Source organism: Corvus cornix, chromosome 1A, assembly GCF_000738735.6.
Source record: "Corvus cornix cornix isolate S_Up_H32 chromosome 1A, ASM73873v5, whole genome shotgun sequence".
Lineage (NCBI taxonomy): Eukaryota > Metazoa > Chordata > Aves > Passeriformes > Corvidae > Corvus > Corvus cornix.
The window spans coordinates 15,086,675-15,100,043 of record NC_047057.1 but is presented as its reverse complement, the minus strand read 5'-3'; the positions used below and the strand labels follow the sequence as shown (position 1 = coordinate 15,100,043).

Here is a 13,369-nt window from a genome sequence, read left to right as displayed (position 1 = left end):
ACAGTCTGAAGGGAGAAAGCAACTTTCTATGTTAAGTGTGTGAAAAACAGATACTTAAAAATGTAATTTTTAAAATGTAGTTTATTTTAGATATTTACTGACAATACATGAATATGCCCAGGGAAGACTTTTAAGTTGCCAGTGGTTGCTTTTTAGTGTTCTTGTGAGTAGATCAAGTTATTACCTATCTCCATGTCTTTATTGATATGTTTCAGAAGGTGAAGAAGAGTGGAAGGTTGTAAAAGGGAAATTTCTAGCCATCAATGCAGTAAGTATGAGCTGTGCCTGTCCACGAAGTCCAAAAGGTCTTTCACCAGCAGCTCATTTGGCAGATGGTTCAGCAGACCTCATTCTAGTTCGGAAATGCTCCAGATTTGATTTTCTACGGTATCTTGTCAGACACACAAACCAAGACGATCAGGTGTGTATTCCTTTTGACAGTGAATTATAGACAGTCCATCAAAAGTGTAAATATTGGTATTCTTATATGACAGAAATAACATCTATAAAGCATGTTTGTTTGTTTTTCTAAAATTTATACATTTTGGGTGATGCAATCTCAGCATGTGTATCATAAAAAATAAAGCAGCTCAAAACATTTTACCAAACTCAACTCCTTGGCCATAGCATTCTAACAAATTTCCACTTCTGCCAACGGAATTCAGTTTTGTAACATTTTCCATGTATTTGCTGTTTGGACAATATGTAAAGTTATTTTATCACAACTGTGCCCTTATATAGTTGTCATGAAAAACTGCTCACAGCATGAATAGCTGAGGTAGATGTGGTGAAGCATAATAAATCACTTTTGTGAACTGTATAAAAATGTGATTTAGAAGAAAGTTTCCAGAACTGCAGTTTGATTGTAAACTGCAGGCTTTTAGCAGTATTTTACTACGTGTAAGTGACCAGGATATGAGCTTTATGCATTCAGCTTCAAAATTATTTCTTGCATGCGTTATAGCTGTCAGGAGGGAAGATTCATCACTGCTTTGGCTCGTAGTATCTGTTGAAACAGAGCTATGGCTGTATATACACATATTTAATACTTGTCACAACCTGATATTATTAATATGTTCTGGAAATTTTCTGAACGATGGACTAATGTCATATCTACTGCATAAAAGCAATACAAATCTTGAATGTTTATGATGCTACTCTTCTTCCTCTGTAAAAGAATTAGTATAGATTCTTTTCCCTTTATTTCCTCATTGCCAGTCCCTGGGACATTGTGAATGTGTCCATATTCGTCCTTCCCACTGTTCTCTCCTCCTCTTCCCTTCACACCTTCTCACTCACTGTTCCTTTGATATTTTCAATCATTTGAAGCCACCGCTGGCTACCTTTCAAATTGGCTGTAACATTTATCAAGGGACAACATTCTGCTTAGGCTTGAGACGTGAGAGCTCGGGTGCTCTCTGCATAGACACGGGTGACGATGCAGCCATGGATACCAGCATTTGCATCAGAGCAGTTTGGACCAGCACACTGTTAAATGAGCCCCACTGGGTCCAGGAGCCACTGCTTCCAAGCATAGAGTTTGATGACTTTACAGTTCTTTATGGTTAAAAGTTGAGGGAACTTAAGACCTAGGAGGTGTCTCCATCTCTGCTTTTTCTGGTTTTCACTATAGCCATTTCCTTTCCAGTGCTTCTCATTTCTCTCTGGGATATGCTGGTTTTGCAGTGGAGATTAAATGCAGGGTTGTACATATGTCCTTAGCTCAGGTTAGTATCCACCATAGTAGTGGGAAACCCTTTTTGAAAACTTAAGGAAATGTGAAAAAAAAGGAAGAAAAGGGTGACTGTACACCCATACATACTGATTTGTGAGTAAACTGTTTCTTCACATTTGCTTCCTTGCCATCCCCTTCTCATAAACACACCCAGACATACTCCATGGCCTTTGCTAAATGACCTGTCTGTATTTACTAGAGCTTGCTGAATATTTAGTTCCATATCTGTTAAGTTGCTTTCAGGGCAGATGGGGGCATCCTCTAATTTATTGTTCCTTCAATTAATGAAGCCTGTTTTAAAGGATCTGTACAGTATTGTAGTGTTAATCTGCAGCCTCGGTTTTAGGAGCAATCTTCTAATTGACCTGCTTTTTCTAGTTCAATTAACTAGTTAATTTTTTTTTTTTTTTTTTTTTTTTTTTTTTTTTTTGAATGCAATAATATTGCCCTCTATTCTTCATGTACCCCCAGCTCTGTGATTTGATATCTGTGATTTGATAACACTGCCATGGAATTCTCGCCTTCAGGGCATTGTTCCAAGTGCAAAAGCAGAAGACTTTCAGAAAAGCCTTAAGGACTGTGTTTGAACAGGTCCTGAGGATGACACAAAGATACAATCCAAACCTTTTTGACTTTGTGTTGAGATCCAGTCTAAGCACAGAAGAGCAGAGAAAACTAAGTCTCTGTGAATAAAATGTATCGAACTCAGAAAGGTTTGAAGTACACCCCAAAACTTGATTAAAACCAAATGAGGTTAGATGTTGAAACCAAAAGAATGATATATTTTATTTAATAGTAAAAAAGGCAAAGAGATAGAAAGAGAAAAGAAAGAAAGAAAGAAATAGAAAAAGGAGAGGGGGGAGCGGGGACAGGGAGAGTGACAGAGACAGATTAAGCAGAAACATATCACCCTTCCATGGATCCCAACAATGTCTCGTTGTTTCCCTCCAACTGGTCTTCCTGGTGGTGAGGGTCCCCCACCAAAAAGTATAGAATCCAGTGAATTAGTATACATTTGGGCCAGATGGGAACACCCACGTGCCTTCTCTGGGGAGGTCAAATTTGACACTGTCCCTTGCAAGGCTGTGGATCTGTTGCATCATTTTGTATCATGGGCAGTGCTCTGGTGCAGGGTCTGGGGACCCTTTTGGGGGTGGGCCTTTGATAGGCCATGACATTCCATCTGCTGTCCCTGATGTGGATGTCCCTTAGATGTGGCTTTCCCGAGGCGAAGGGTCTCCACAGCTGAGCTGATCTGCACAGCAGAAGATGGGTGTTCACTGCCTCTCACCAGAGGCTTTTTCACCACACACCCAGAACATCTCTCCCCACCACCCTTTGGTGTGAGGGTCTGTTCGAGCCTGGCAGCTGATAACCCTGGGGCTGGGCCTCCACCCCGAAGGTGCTGGGCTTAATCCTCCTGTGAATGTATTCTTCTCCCCCAGCCAGACCTGAGTCACTGTATGTGATCTCCACCAGTTTGCAGTGCAGGCCCTCAGTCAGGAAGCACGTTCAGGGTGTGGTGGTCTTCCATGCAGTTTTTTTAATACAGCTTTGCTATAATAGGCAAAAGTCCTTCATAAAGATGTTTAAGCTATAAACCATCAGTCTCCAACACTTTGATATCATGTTATAATAATTTTTATATGTTGTTTAAAATAGTCTTTATAATCCATTTACTCATAATCTCAGAACCTGTTATCTGGTTATCTGTACAGTGACCATTGAGAAGTAAGGTTTCATTTTGGCTTTATTGTTTTTGACTTGTGCAGTTTTTCAAAAACAAAAATTACTTTGTGTCTCAGGTAAGCTTCTCTAGAAGATTGGAGTGGACAGACTGTCCTTGAGTACAAATTGCTGCATGCTGAGTTGCTTTACACATCAAATGTATTAACTTGTAATTGCCTGATTTGCCCATTTCTTTTTTTTTCCTAGTTTGACTTTCCATTTGTAGACGTTTATCGGGTGAAGTGTTTTCAATTTACATCAAAGCTTTCAGAAGACAATGAAAGCAATGTCATGGACATAGGAAAGAAACGTTTTGGCCAGTTCTGCAGAGATCATCCAGCCTGCTGCTGTAATATTGTTAATAGCACCTGGAACTGTGATGGAGAAACTCTGGATAGTTCAGCAATTGAAGTGAGGTAAGCTTCGATTTTTCTGTCTATATAGCAGAACACATTAAGCCTTCTCATTGATGTTCATAAAGACATCCCAGAAAGATGCCTGTGCATAGCAAATTTGAGTCTTCTGATAATAAACCTAAATATTTTTGTTACAGTTTTGAATCCTTTCCAGAGAATACTGCGACCATATGTGTTGTAAATGATCACTCTGAGTGAGATGGATGGCCCTACCTTTGAAGTCATACTTACTTCTTAGGAACTGGTATTATGTGCTTAAAGTGCTGAAAGTGAAGATGGTGTTGGAAGGATTCTTTTCAAATGAGTGCAATGCCTCATTACTCTGAGCAATAGCTTTTCCTATTTAGCTTAAGTAAGCTTCTTTGTCTTACAGAAATACTGAGTATGTCCCCTACTTTGTGTTTTGGCACACAGCACAGAGTCTTATCTCCGATCTTTGCGTACAGAGGAAGAATTTTGCAGTTGTGCAAATACTCAAATTAGCAAAGAAGTTTGTGAAATTTGAAAGGGGTTTTTTTTTTGTTGTTTGGATTAGTTTTGGTTGCTTGTTTTGTTGTTTTTAGAGCAAAGGGAACCAAAACCATAGTATTTACATACAAGTGTGTTCCACTAAAACATAATCACTTAGCAGTCCAAAGGTGAGTTTTATAAATGCTGTATATTGTAAAAGATTGGCTCATCTAAGTGTCTATAGAACTTCTTGTGTAGACAAGGGGAGTAAAAAAGGATACATGAAAGCATCCAGCCCTCTTTGCAGGGGAGGATTGAATCAAAAATGAGGGTGTGGTTCCTGTAGTCAGGAGTAAGGAACTTTGTCCAGCTGCTTGAAATTAATGGATTATTACAATTAAATTATTAGAATTAAATATGTGGCACCCATTTATGTCTTGTTAATTGATTTCTATATTTTTCAGGGTTCACTGCCAGTTAATGAAACTGTTTGCAAGGGGAATTGAGGAAAACTGTAAAGATGAAGCTGCCTACAGCCAGAGTAGTGTTGAACAATTACTATAAACATTGTTCCTCCAATGGGGAGAAGAAAAAAATAGAAGCTCAAGGAAATTGAGTAAATATGCATTTTAGTCAAATTGACAAGTATTTTAAACTTTTAGATTTTTTTTTATGGCTTCAGTATAATTTTAGACATCTTACTGCATTGTGTCATTTTTTAAAAAAACCATTGTAATCATTAAAATATATCTTGGAGCAATGTAATCTGTTATGTTAGAAAAGAGAGGGTTGGCCTATATCTATGTATTCATGATGACTGATGAATTCTCTGTGCTTTTCTAGAGAGCTAATTTTGTAGTTGTGTTGCAATAATATCTAAATGTTATGAAACATTGGACTTCCCACTGGCACCAAGGCAAGACATTTTCAGTGTCTGAGAAGATGTTTTCTGCTGGGAGTGTTACGTAGTTGCATGTGGCTTAAATGCTGGACAACGGTGTTGTCATTCGCATCTTTTTTTTTTTAATTAAAATCTTTCATTTTGTAATTCTGACAATACCTTGCAACTTATCAATGCAATTCAAACACACATTCCTGGCTTTAAGTAGTAATAATAATAATAGTGTACAAATATTTGAAAAATAAAAGCACAACTATATACAGGTCACACCTCATCCTATATATTCTGTCTTTGAAGGCTTCCCTGCATCATGCTTTTTGGGATTATAAAAGGTTTTATGACTGTTTGGATGATACCAAATACCACACAGTGCAACTGAAAAGTCTTGCAAGCAAATTGCAGGAATACTTGTATAATATCAGGAAGGCACTGACAAGGGAAAATATAAATAAGTTCTCAAACACCAGCAAGTTTTAATTTTTTAAAAATATCTAGTATTAACATATTAAAAGCTTCCCTCTTCAGTACACAATTCTTTGGACATTCTACTCCATATGTTAAAATGTCTCTGCAAAATAAGATGTTGAAATGTTAAGTTTAGAAATATGATCTGATGATTGGAAGTCCTTAAAATAATTTAACTAAATATGAAAGAAAATAATTTGTTTTGTGAAGCCAAGGGAAGAAACTGGCATCTGACAAATCATGAATGCACTGTGCTGATTTGTTTTTATAATAAAAAACATTAGACTGTCATATAGAGCTATGGAGTGATTATTTAAGTTGTGTATAGTTGTGTATTGTGGCACATACATGTTTTGTGTCCGGGGTTGGGGCTAAATTTTGCTCTTCTTGTACAGACTTATTCCTGTTTGAGGACAGAAGTTAGCCCCAGTTCTATTTTATCTTTTTATAAGTGTTCTTTTAGGTTTAAAGTTCTCTTTAAAACTTACTGTGTCTGAGGTTTTTTTTGCATCCAAACAGCTGATGATTCTGTATTCATGTATATTTATTGGTACTTCTGTCATCCAGCTTGTGTTAGGTTCATGTTTCTCATATATTTGGTCAATGTAAGCCATGGTGATGGGTCATTTCATTACTGAAGCACTTGAATATTGTTACAAATGGCAGGTTATTTTTTTCTATTGAAGCTATTTACATTCCAGTTTTGTGTATTATCAAAATTGTGTGCTATATCTCTGTTACAAAGTATTATTCATATTGCTCTATACGACAAAAAGCACTTGCAAATTATACTTGCCTCAAGTACAATCATACGAAGTTTAGGATCTTTATTTTGTTATATAGTATTTCAGGAAAATACTTGAATACTTTTCCAAAACTACTGCTCTTTGCTTTCCTTATTAATACAATGAGTTGAAATGTTGACTCATCCAATGTTTTTCTGACACTTGTAACACAGGTGTTACATATACTGTATTTTTAAAGCCATGTTTAATGAGTGAAATAGTACTTTTGAACTAACATCCCATTGAAAATGAAATTATGCAGTTCTACAAATGTGAATATTTTTTGAAAGTGTCAGTTGTTAAAAGATGTCTGCAGTAATTGTGGTTAATTCATGAATATTGTGAGAGTACCCAGACTTCCAAGTTACAGTAATTCTTGTGCACACTCAGCTTACAAAGAGTGGGGGAGTTTGAGGCATTGCAGCTATCCAGAGCACATTCTCATCAATGAGAACTGGAATAAATACTAACCAGCTCTCTCCATTAGTTTACTAGCAAGTCATGAGACCCCTACTTGAAAAATACAGACTTAATCTCATAGTGAATGTATATTGAAATGCTTTGAATATTTGAGTATCTGCAACTGAGTGCTTGTTGTTTCCAAAGAAAGCCACAGTGAAGGTCTCCTTTTTGAGAAAAAGCCACCAGAAAAGGACAAAAGAACATTGTATAGTATGGTAAAGAAGTGTGAAGTAAATAATAAAAACATTGCAACATAATAAAATTAAAAGGTCTTAGGTAATAGAAAAGCTGCATAGTTGCATTTGAATAATTCTATTGTAGCATATTAAACTAGCAAAGCACCATATGTGAGTTGTATGACATGTCCAGTTTGTTTTTAAGAGAGCTGTGTAAGTAATATCTGCTTACATTTTAATTCTAGGGATTTTTTTTCTCGGAATGTAATCTTAGTATGGAAATTATGTATAGGAAAACCAACTTTGATTTTTCTTTTTTCCCAATCTTGCTGGCTTCAAGATTAGAAAATGAGTTCTGTTTTATGATGCTAGGGCATTTCATTAAAAAAATAAAACTGCATTGTACAACAGTACGTTGGTTTTCTTCTTTTCACAACTTGATTTGAAAAAAAATCTCACTGACAGAAATCCAGCAGTAGTGCACTTAGTGTAACCACTGTGGGCTGATCAAACCAAGAGAAGCAATTCATAACCTTCCAGTGGGGCTGATACAGCTTTGTGGCAAGTGTGAGTGTGAAAAAACACTGAGAGTGAAGGAAAGCAACTAGTGAAGCTGGACTTAGGCTAATACTAAGCAACTCTGCCAGGGCAAACTAAATATGAAACTTACTATAATGCAGATATTTAGGGTTGCTATTATTATGGAAGTGAAAAGAAACTGCTGTTCTAAGAAGCATGAAATATGTATTATACTATAAATAGTATAAATGGATGGGGGATCTAGAATTTTGTTGCCATAATTACTAGAGATGAAGTACGTATTCTAATAAGTAAAATGTGTTCATTGTAGATAAACAATGGGCACAGGAGAACGTGTTTTTCAGCTCTGTAGACACTTATGCTTTTGAAGTGTATTGGTTTTGTGTGGCAAGGTTTTGGTAGCTGGGGGGCTGCAAGGGTGAGTTCTGGAAGAAGACAACCCAGCCAGCTCCAAGATGGACCTGCCACCGGCCAAAGCTGAGCTCATTGGATGGCATTGCTAAGCACCTCCATGATAAATAAAAAAGGGTCAAAAACGCTGCTCAACAGCTTTGAAAGGAGTGAGTGTAAAATAAACATCCTGGAGACACTTAAGGTCAGTGGAGAAGGAGGAGGAGGTGCTCCAGGCACCAGATGAGATTACCCTGCAGCCAGTGGAGGACCCCACACTGGAGCAGGTGGATGTGCCGTGAGGAAAGCTGCAAGCCATGGAGAGCCCATCTGGAGCAAGTTTCCTGGCAGGGGCTGCAGCCACGGAGAGGAGCACATACAGGAGTGGATATTTTTGGCAGGAACTGTGGTCCATGGGGGACCATTTACTGCTCAGGAAGGAGAAAGAAGTAGGAAAATGGTGAACTCATTAGAACCCCCATTTCTCCATCCCCCTGTGCTGCTCAAGGCAGAGGGGATGAGCTGAAAGAGTCAAAAGTGAAATTGAGCATAGGAATGAGGCAGAGAGGGAGGAGAGGAGGTGGTGAGTTTAGGTTTGAGTTTGGGTTTATTTCTGTCTTACTCTGGTATTAATTGGCAATAAATTAAATTAATTTTCCCCCAGATGACTTTGTTTTGCCCCTGATTAATTGCTGAGGAGCCTCCCTGTCCTCAGCTTGACCCATGTGCTTTTCATCATTCTCCATCCCATCCTGAGGAGGATGGTCTAGAATCAGAAATTTCTCCAAGCATGTGTCTTGCAATTCAAGTATTAGAATAATAGAATCTTAGAACCGTTTAGGTTGGAAAAGACCTTTAACATCATAAAGCCCAACCCTTAAACCAGCATTGCCAAGTCCACCACTAAACCATGTCCCTAAAGGCTGCATCTACATGTCTTTTAAATACTTCCAGGGACAGTGACTCAACCACTTCCCTGGACAGCGTGTTCCAATGTTTGATAATCCTTTCCACAAAAAAGTTTTTCCTAATATTGAATCTAAACCTCCCCTGACACAAATTGATAGGAACTTGGAATGAAAGGGACTTTAAAGATCAGCTTGAGTCTAAAGCTGATATTGGCCTCAACTCGAGGCCATTTCCTCTAGTGCCTCTTGTTCTATTGCTTTTATATAGAAAAGGAGACCGACCCCCACCTGGCTACAAGCTCTTTCCAGGTAGTTGTAGAGTGTAATACAGTCTCCCCTGGGCCTCCTTTTCCTCAGAATAGGCACACCCCTGTCTCCCTCAGCATCTCCTCACCAGACTTGTGCTCCAGACATGTCCCCTGTTCTGTTGCCATTCTCTGGACATGATCCCCTCTTCTAATGAGGGGCCCAGAACTGAACACAGAATTAATTTCCTTAGAACTCCTGCCTTAATCCCTATGAAGTAAATGAGTAATAGGAATTCATCATTTTTATTCTCATTAGTGACATTGCTCTCATTTCAACTCTTCAACAGGAGAGTTAAGTAATTCAGTGGATTCTAACTGGTATTTAAGTTGCAGTAAATGAATGAATTTGAATGCGTCCATAACAAAGCAACAGTCTTCCCAGAGTTCTGTCTTACCCCCTTCTATGTACATGATGGACATCTTGCAAAGCTTATGCATGTTCTTAATTCATGCATGACTAGTCCAATTAATTAGAAGGGGGTGGGGCATTCATTCTTCAGTCATGCCTTTCAAATACTCTGCAATGAGTATTTGCAATCACAATTTTTTTGTTCAATTTCCTACTGTTTAGAAATGATTCATAATAGGTACCCACCAAAATTGAGGTTGTCTTCAAAATGAGGTTGTCTTCAAAAAATTTTGTCTCCTTTGAGACTATTGCATGTCTGAAAGGGTGATTTGCTCTTGTTGGTAGCTATTTCACCTAAGGTGCAATTTTCTGGCTTATTTCATAGAAATCCTCCACCAATAGATAAAATTAATAGGTTTTAAATTTTTTTTTCAATATTTCAATAGTGTAGGACAGAAAAAATGTAAAGGAAAAGTAATTATTCATAAAGGAAAAATATTGAAATAATAACAGAAGTGATGCAAATTTAAAATATCATGAAGACCAAATTCTGGAAAGAGAAAAACTGCAGAACAAATATTAAAAAGAAGAAAAATAAAAGAGGAAACAAGAAAACAAAACACAGATTTTTTTTTTTTTTTCCATTTATTTTTCTGGAAAGCTTTGCCTGGGTACGTGTACTGTAACTGCACAGTAAAGCTAGCACTAAAGGTTTGAGTAGATTGCTGTAAGTTTGACTATTTACAACTGGTAGAGAGAATAAAATCTTCATCACTGTTATGAAGACATATTTCTAGAAAAATGCTGGGTCGCCCTCTGTATTTCCACTCACAAACTTTACCATAACAGCAGCATTGCTGGAAGAGCTTTTAAATGAGAATTGTAAAAGCAGCTTCATGGTTTCCTGTAGCAATGTGCAACATCCGGAAATGACCATTTAATTTAATCTGCTGAGTATTTTTCATGTTAATATTTAGCAGCTGTATTTTAGGAAAGGGGAGATTGGACAACAAGAAGAAATGCTAGATTACTGTTTCAATGCTGCTGAGGTCAAGGTGGCAACTCACCCCAGCTAAGGGTCTGTCCCATAGACCTTGTAACATCGGGGAAGTCCCCACAGAAAATGCTTCCCTGCAGAAATACCTGTGTGGTTCACAAGAATGTGTTTGTGCAACCTGTTTTTCTGAGCTTTCAGTGACGTATATTCTGCAAAGCAGATTAGCCATCAAAACTGATTTCTTAAAGATTTTTAGTTAGAAACCCTTGGTCACTCACTTAGCTGAACATCCCTTGCTGTATTTACATGTGGGCACAGAGACCAGCTTGTTCCCTTTGGGTAATTCACTGCCTGGGCTATTCTGTTCCCTCTCAGTCTCCTGTTCTTTGCCTAAACAGTGTTACTATTCAGACAGAGAAGGAAAAACCCGACAATATTCAAGTAACTATTGATAAGAAAAACTGCTTGAAGATGATTTTTGTTTACCACCAAAGAAGGGGCTCAGTAGAAGAGAACTGGTACTGACAGGGTTGCTCTAGAATGAGTAGCTGCATAAAGTCTTCAATCATATCAGATACTGTTTAGTACCTAGATACCATGTTTTCATAGAATGCTGTCTAAAGCTCTGATGGATGAATTTAAGGAAGATATTTCCCCTCAGCAATACCTATCAGATAAACAGGTACTCTGAGGATTACTCTGCTGGTAGATGCTGCCCTGCCACAAGACGAAAAAACAACGCAATAAGTAGTTCTCAGATGGTTGGAGCCTCCTATTACCATTGCTTCTCGCAGTGTTTGAATTTTCTACGGAAAACAGGCAAAACCTGAACACCTGGGTGTTGCTGTGGTTGTAATTTTCTAATAAAGACTTTCAGGAAATCCACAACACATTGGTTGTTGGGAAAGAGTACACATAGGCGTATTCTTTCACCAGAACAGCAGATAGTACTATTTGTTCTCCTCTGTGTGTAGGCAAAGCTTTGAGCCAACAGAAGCATTTGTATTTTTTGCTGCATAAAAGATTTTACAGACTCAGTGGAGGAAGGTGAGATGGGGAAGAAGCACAAGGTTGCTGTTTTCTGTGCTCAGGGAGTCCATCCTGAAGCTTTTGTGGTGGGAACACCAGGCAGTAATGGATGGACCAGTGCAGAAGAGGTATGCAGTGAGCAGGAATATCCAAAGATCAGTGGCTGTGCAGACTCAGCAGTCCAAACTCACCCACCCAGTAAATAAAGCATTGCACCATGCCTGTGTCAATTGCTCAGGTTTGGGACTGAAGGCCATTGCTGTCTGCCCTGCCTTCATTTGTTGGAGGAAATTTCACATCCATCAGGAAATGAGGTGCCCATTGTCTTTGAGTGGGGACCTCAGACATTTTAGCAGAAGAGTGCATATTTTTGATGACGATGCAGTTGTCTCTCGTACACGTTGAAATGTGTGCTGGGAAACCCAGGTCTGTACCAGGAGGAGCAGGTGGGTATCTCCATGGCTGGGCAGCCAGTGTGGGTGAGCAGGGGTGACCTGTCGCCCCCAGGAGCACCGATGTGGAGCATGCCTGGCAGAGGACCTCGGGTTAGGATGTGCATGGCATTGATGGCTCTGACACAAGCCACACTGCCTCTAGAATGCAGAAGTGACACTGGGAGCTACAACCAACAGGGAGCAGACAAAACAGCTTGTACAAAGTAGAGGAGAGGGCAGAGATGGTGTTAAAAATGTCTGTAATGGACTTGGTGACTGTGGACTGCTGTGCATCAGAGTTGCAGGAGCTGAGCACAGCCAGCTCACTGAAAGCAATGAGGCCTGGAAACAAGTGCACTGGCAAGTCAGGTCTTGATCTAAAAATAAAGCGCTTGTAGGTGGTTATGTTGTACTACAAAGGTTGAAAGGTCCTGATGCAAGTCCCAGATGCAAGTCACTAAGACAGTAAGCCTGATCTCATGAGAGGTGGCCTCCAGCAACTTACTCATGTTCCATTGTTTAAGTAATGGCTTGGGCAACATGGCTTCTGAAATGCTCTGGTGTACAGCATGGTGGCTTTTCTATCTACCCAAAGCTCTCTCCAAGCTCCTATTTGCTCATTTGCCTTTCTCTCCTCACAGCCAACTAGGCCTTGAGGGGAAGCCATATGAGGAAAGGCTGAGGCCACTTGGTTTGTTCAGTCTGGGGAAGAGGAGACTGAGGGGAGACCTCATTGCAGTTACAACTTCCTCGTGAGGGGAAGAGAAGCGGCAGGCACTGATCTCTTCTCTGTAGTGACCAAGGGAATGACCTGAAATTGTGTCAGGGGAGATTTAGGTTGAATATTAGAAAGAGGTTTTCACCCAGAGGGTGGTTGGGCACTGGAACAGGCTCCCCAGGGCAGCAGTCACAGCACCAGCCTGACAGAGTTCAGGAAGTGTTCAGACAATGCTCTCAGGCACACAGGGTGACTCTTGGGGTGTCCTGTGCAAGGGCCAGGCGTTGGACTTGATGATCCTTCTTAGTCCCTTCCAACCCAGCATATCTGGCGATTCTGTGAATATCAACCTGTTAAAACCTCCTAATGAGCAGGAAGAATACTGACACTGGAAGGTTGCTGCATCATGACCTTTTATACAGTGCAGCAGGGCCTATGTAGTGCACAAGAACTCAGGTGGAAGAGCACAGCCTTGTCATTTGGGTTTGTGTCACATGCCAGGTGGCATGGATGTGTCATGGAGAGGACTGGTGCAGTGAAGCATCCATCGTGAGTGACTGAAGAGCAGCCCTACTGCT

General features: G+C 39.5%; 1 protein-coding gene across 1 annotated transcript in view; it reads left to right on the top strand.

Annotated features, from left to right (window-relative positions):
* The window catches only part of CERK (ceramide kinase), a 42,992-nt gene extending 35,461 nt beyond the window's left edge, over positions 1-7,531 (top strand). Inside the window, 3 exon segments of the mRNA XM_039570828.1 lie at positions 216-421; positions 3,671-3,879; positions 4,794-7,531. Of these exon segments, the coding sequence (XP_039426762.1) occupies positions 216-421; positions 3,671-3,879; positions 4,794-4,893 (515 nt within the window). The 3' untranslated portion in view covers positions 4,894-7,531.
* The last annotated feature ends 5,838 nt before the right edge of the window (positions 7,532-13,369 follow it).